We start from the raw sequence: 5,137 nt of genomic DNA on the forward strand, positions 1-5,137 counted from the left end.
GGATGCGCTGCATTTCGGGTGCTGAGCAGAGGTCCCTGCACACGGGCAGGATGTGCTGCATTTCAGGTGCTGAGCAGAGGTCCCTGCACAGGGGCGGGATGCGCTGCATTTCGGGTGCTGAGCAGAGGTCCCTGCACGGGGCGGGATGTGCTGCATTTTGGGTGCTGAGCAGAGGTCCCTGCACACGGCTGCAGCAGCAAAGGGGCTTTTGCTCCCTTTCGCACCCCAATTCGCACCCCGGCTGCTGGCGCCGCTTGCCACCAGCCCGCGACGCCTCCTGCCCTGCACTCGGATGCTCTGCGGGTGCAAATTCTGCCCAGAGGTCGGCGCGGCTCCTGGGGATGCCCGCAGGAGCTGGGCGAGCRCTTACGAGCCAACCTCCTCCAGCACGTCAAAAGATCATCTGCGGACTGGTTTCCTTCCCCTGCCTCCCACCTTCCCCTTCGCCCAGTGTCTGCTTTAATTTAGAGGTTTATCACTTTGCAGAGAGAAGGAAAAAAAACCCAACCGCACCAAACCACCTGTGTTTAGGTTCAGCGAGGAGCCCGCACAGCCGTTCCGGCTGCAGCAGCCCTCGGACCCACCGCTAGGCTCTGCTACTGCGCGGATACGAGCTATTTCTGTGCCAGATAAATCAACGCATGAACTTGCTTGTCCATAATTGGTCCGAATAGCCCCAAAGCCAAGTTTAAAGAATAGCGTGTGTGTGTGTGTGTGTGTGTGTGTGTGTGTGTGGCAACAGTCTCTCTTCAGAGTTTCTTTTGCTGCACATCCAGCCTTTAGGGTGAATAAACCTGACAGCAATGCAGGACCTGGACGATTTGCAAACCATCTCCCTCCCACAAAAGACCTATAGAAGTCTTTTTTTCCATTTTCTAACTGCTTTTTCAGTGCATGTTTCTTGCATCATCCGCACGCCATCTACACGCGGCCTTCCGAGCCGCCCCTGTGCCGCCCTCCTCCAAGGGGTCCGGTCCCCGCGACCCTACCTGCTTGGAGACCTTGAGCCACGTTTTCTTCAGGCGGAAGATCGCGCTGCGGTTCAGGGAGGAGGTGATCTCCAGCACCGCGTTGTAGTTGTGCAGGCACCTGCAGATGTCCGCCACCGCCACCCACTTCTCTATGGCGCTCACCCTGGCGTTGATCTCCTCGTTCCGCAGGATTTCGGACGCTATCAAGTTACTGACCTTGGGGAAGATAACAGGTGCCGTCCGCRTGGTAGGAGCACTTCTGCATAACGCCTTCAGGAGCTAGGCGCATACTTTCCATCCTCAAATAATTTTTTAAAAATTCCCTTTGCTGCAATAGSTCTGGGAAGGAGCAGGTTTATCCGCACCAGCTCTGTCTGCTGGCGCTTTGCATTTCCCCAAAGCAGCATTAAAACGCTCAGCAGAGAAGCGCGTGAAACACCGTTGGCAAAGCCCAAGCGGCGGCTGACCCGGGGCGGCTGCGGCGGCGCTGGCCGTGCCCCGGCCCCTCTCCCTGTCCCTGCCTGCGGCTGCACTTACGTCATTGAAGTGTTTCGTGTTTTTCATGATGTAAGGGGTCCTTTCGTTCTTTTCCAGCTTCATCCAGCCTTGCCCAAAAAACTCCCTGCAAGCGACAATATCCAGTTCAACATCCGTTGCCGACTKCTCTGCAGCCGCCAAGTTCTCCGTCCTCGTGCAGCCGCAGCGGATTCGGCTTAGGAAGCCGCCGGGGGGGGGGGGCAGCGCGCGGGCAAGGCGCCCCCTGAACCGGACGTGCCCGCGGACAAACCACGGGGCCGGTTGCCAAATCTGGCCTGGGGGTTGCTGGCCGAGCCCAGGGCGACCGCGGGGGCGACGCCGGAGCGGCTCAGCGCCGGAGCCCGCACGGCCGGGAAGRGGCCCAGGCTCCGGCGGCATTGCACTTACTCGTAGGGGATCTTCTTAAAGACCAGGTGATCCAGCAACGTCAGCTGCTCTGCTATTTCCAGAGCCGAGTGGTTCTCGAACGGTTCGGCTTTGACTCCCTCGGCCTAAAGGACACCGGCAGGGTTTAGGGCTCGTTAGTTAAGAGCATAGAAAGTTTGGGGGGGTTTTTTTGTTTTTTGGGGGGTTTTTTTTTTTTGGTTTTGGGTTTTTTTGGGGGGGGTGGTTTTGATATTTTTTGTTTGTTTGCTTTGTTCTTTTGTTTGTTTTGTTTGGTTTTGTTTTGTGTTTGTTTTTGTTTTTTACATCTCATACACATAAAAATAAAGCCAAAGTCATCGCCGTTACCAAGCAATCCGCAAAGCGTAACAGCTCTGCTGCGAGGAGCAGCTGGGGCAGAGCTGGCGACGGGAACGCGACGCCTCCGCTCGGGCCGCGGGAGCCGTGCCGGGGAGGCCGGCTGCCGAGCCCAGCGCGCCCGGGGCCGCCGCGCCGCGCTGGGTCCCCCGATGCCGGCGGGGAGCCTGAGACCTGGCGCCTTCACAAAGCGCTGAGGACCCGACGGTTTTAATTACGTTATCATCTGCGTGCATGCACGAACAGAAAATTAGCTAATCTTTCCCATTTCRGTAATTAGGTGTCAGCTCTGAAACAGATCCAGGCACGCTGGTTTCTCTAGCCGCTGCCTTTTCGCTCCGCATCCGTTTAATTAATAAAGCACCAGGGAATCCCAGGYGGAGCGGAGATGCCGAACCCCCTCCTCGCGCTGCTCCTGCCCGTCCCAGCGCAGCCTGCGGGGAGCACCGACGGAGCACGCTGCGCCCGCGAGTCCCTGCTYGGCTGGGGAACGTCGCGCTCCGGCACGAGCTGCCGCTTTACGGCTTCTCCCGGCCGTGCGTGTGCATGTGCGTGCTCCTGGATGGCAGGGCACGGGGGGGCTCGCGGCGGCAGAGCGGGCGATGCCAGGATGGGCAACCCCCTTTCCTGGCCGGGGTGGGGGCTCTTCACCCTCAGGACGAGCATTGCAACCTCCTGGAGCATCGCCTCCTCCCTGAGCATCGCCTCCTCCCGGTGCCACATTACCAGCCCGGCAGAGCCCGAGCAAAGAGGCTGCTTCAGCCCCCCCCGGGCCAGGGGCAGAGGGGCTGCTGGGGAGCAGAGCCGGGTGCATCCCGCGCACAGGTCCGGCTCCGCTCTGCAGCGGAGGGTGAGCATCCCCCCCAGGCGAGCATCCCCCCCTGGCGCGGCGCTTGCCCGTGGCTAGTGGCCGGGGACCTGCTGCCCCAAAACCCCGCGCGCGCCCTCGCTACCCCTCCGCCTGCAGGGCGCTTCCCTTCTCTGCCTCTTTTAGCAACACTCGGCTGCTCAAATCAAGCGGCAGACCGCGAACCCCTCATCTGCATCCTGCTCTCCGGAGGGATTTTCCAGTGCCAGTGATAACCGACTGGAAAAATGAGGGAACTGAAAGGCCTCGGGAACCYGGCGGCAGAACCGCTGTTATTTCAGCTGCACTGGCTCCACCTGCAGCGGCTCTGGTGTTTTCCCGGGAGCAGACGTAGCTTGTTGAACACGGAAAGCCGCTGCCGCGCGGTGCCGCCCCGGCGTTTCTAGACGCACYCCGCCAGCGGCTCGCTTATTCCCCCGCCACCGCGACAAGCGCCCCAGAGAGGCGAACGAAGGGCAGGGGTATTTACCATCTGCACTACCTCCTCCAGGGTGATCTGGTTGTCTCCCGGATCCTCCTGCGTCAGAGTCCTATGGCAGGAAAAGACAGAGCTGCTTTAGGTGGGAAAGCAAGAGATTCACGCGCGCCGGGAGGGTCGCAGCATCCTCGTGCTTTTATCCCAGATCAGGAGCTCAGAGCATGGAAGAAACACCGTTAAGTTCCAGATTTAAAGAGAGAGAAAAAAAACCCTTGCACAGCGGCCACAGCTGGCCCCGCGCGTGCCGCCCCGACGCTGCGGTGAGGGGCGAGYGCACGCAGCCCGGCTGGGCCACGCAGCCCTGCACAGGCACCTGCTTCCCGAACCGTGGGCCCTAACGGCCGGTAAACTCATTGGAGAGATTTCGCACCTGCTTTTGTCCCGGGCGAGAGCCGGGCGCAGCCAAGAGCCTGGCGCGGTGTCCGGGAAAATCCCACGCGCACCAACAGCCCTTTACCTGATAATGTTGGCCGCCGCTTTCCGCTCCTGCGTTAGGAGCTCGGGATCGTGAATGACCTCTTCCAGGAAGCTGATCACCCTGAACTTCAGCTCTTCATTGGTTTCAAAGTCCTGCCAAAACAGGCGCACTCAGTTTTAATCCATGTTACTCACATTATCGTGCGTTTCCAGCAGCTCCGCTCGCGGCCTGTTTAAAACCCCGACACGACGGATGAGCCCGTTCGTGCTGCYGGCGGAGCAGGGACCGCAGCTGGGGGCTGCATGTTCCCGCCRAGCCCCAGCCACACGCGTCTCCGCGGAGGCTCCATGCTCGTTGCAGGCGGCCGGCCAGGCACCGCGCTCGTGTTGCACCGGGGCACTTGCTCCACCTGCGCCGCGGGCAGCGCGGGGGAACGTTGCCAACACGCAGCGCGGCTCCTAACAGGAATAAAACCCGGCAATCCGCCATTCCCAGGGCCCCTGCACACTGCTGCAGAAATGACCGTGGGTCCCAGCGGTCCTGGCTTGCACGCCGAATGCGTGAGCATTGCAATCGGATCACCTAGCGTGAGGAGACCCTGGCTCCCCGGCGTGGCAGCGTCCATCTCCTCCCCACGACCGCTCGTTTGTTTAATTAAAAAAACTGCTAAATTGTGCTTCCAGCTGGAGCCTGGCTGAGTCGCAAAGAGCTCGGCCGAATCCACACCGGCAGGAGACCCCGGCGCCTGCGGCCGAGGGGACGCTCCCGCGGGAGCGGCTCCCACCCTGGCACCGCTCCAGCCTCGGCGGTGGCCGGTTCCCGCGGTTCCCGCAGCTTCCGCGGCTCCCGCGCGCACCTGCGAGTGCTTGGAGACCCAGTGCCGCAGCACGTTGAGGACCCTGTTGGTGGCCGCTCTCCGAATCACGAACTCCTTGTCGCCGTTGCGCTGGTCGGTCGGAAAGCCTGCAAGTGTCACAGGGCGCATAGCACGGCCGGGGCTCCCGCGGGAGCTGCTCGGGGATGCCGACGGCCTTCCCAAGGAGCCCCGAGCCGCCCGCACGGCGGGGGCTCGGCACCCCGGCGCCCGCACGCACGCACGGAGCAGCGGCAGTGCCGCGCTCGCC

At 61.6% G+C, this 5,137-nt stretch overlaps 1 protein-coding gene across 1 annotated transcript in view; it reads right to left on the reverse strand.

Annotated features, from left to right (window-relative positions):
- Positions 1-5,137, reverse strand: part of RASGRF1 (Ras protein specific guanine nucleotide releasing factor 1) — a 108,891-nt gene that overhangs the window by 4,974 nt on the left and 98,780 nt on the right. The window contains exons 19-24 of the mRNA XM_026060725.1: positions 4,870-4,976; positions 4,053-4,165; positions 3,587-3,647; positions 1,896-1,999; positions 1,509-1,593; positions 990-1,187 (exon numbers count right to left, since the gene is read on the reverse strand). Of these exons, the coding sequence (XP_025916510.1) occupies positions 990-1,187; positions 1,509-1,593; positions 1,896-1,999; positions 3,587-3,647; positions 4,053-4,165; positions 4,870-4,976 (668 nt within the window). The remainder of the gene's footprint in view (positions 1-989; positions 1,188-1,508; positions 1,594-1,895; positions 2,000-3,586; positions 3,648-4,052; positions 4,166-4,869; positions 4,977-5,137) is intronic.

The sequence above is a fragment of the Apteryx rowi genome, unplaced genomic scaffold, assembly GCF_003343035.1.
Source record: "Apteryx rowi isolate R43461 unplaced genomic scaffold, aptRow1 scaffold_170, whole genome shotgun sequence".
Classification (NCBI taxonomy): Eukaryota; Metazoa; Chordata; class Aves; order Apterygiformes; family Apterygidae; genus Apteryx; species Apteryx rowi.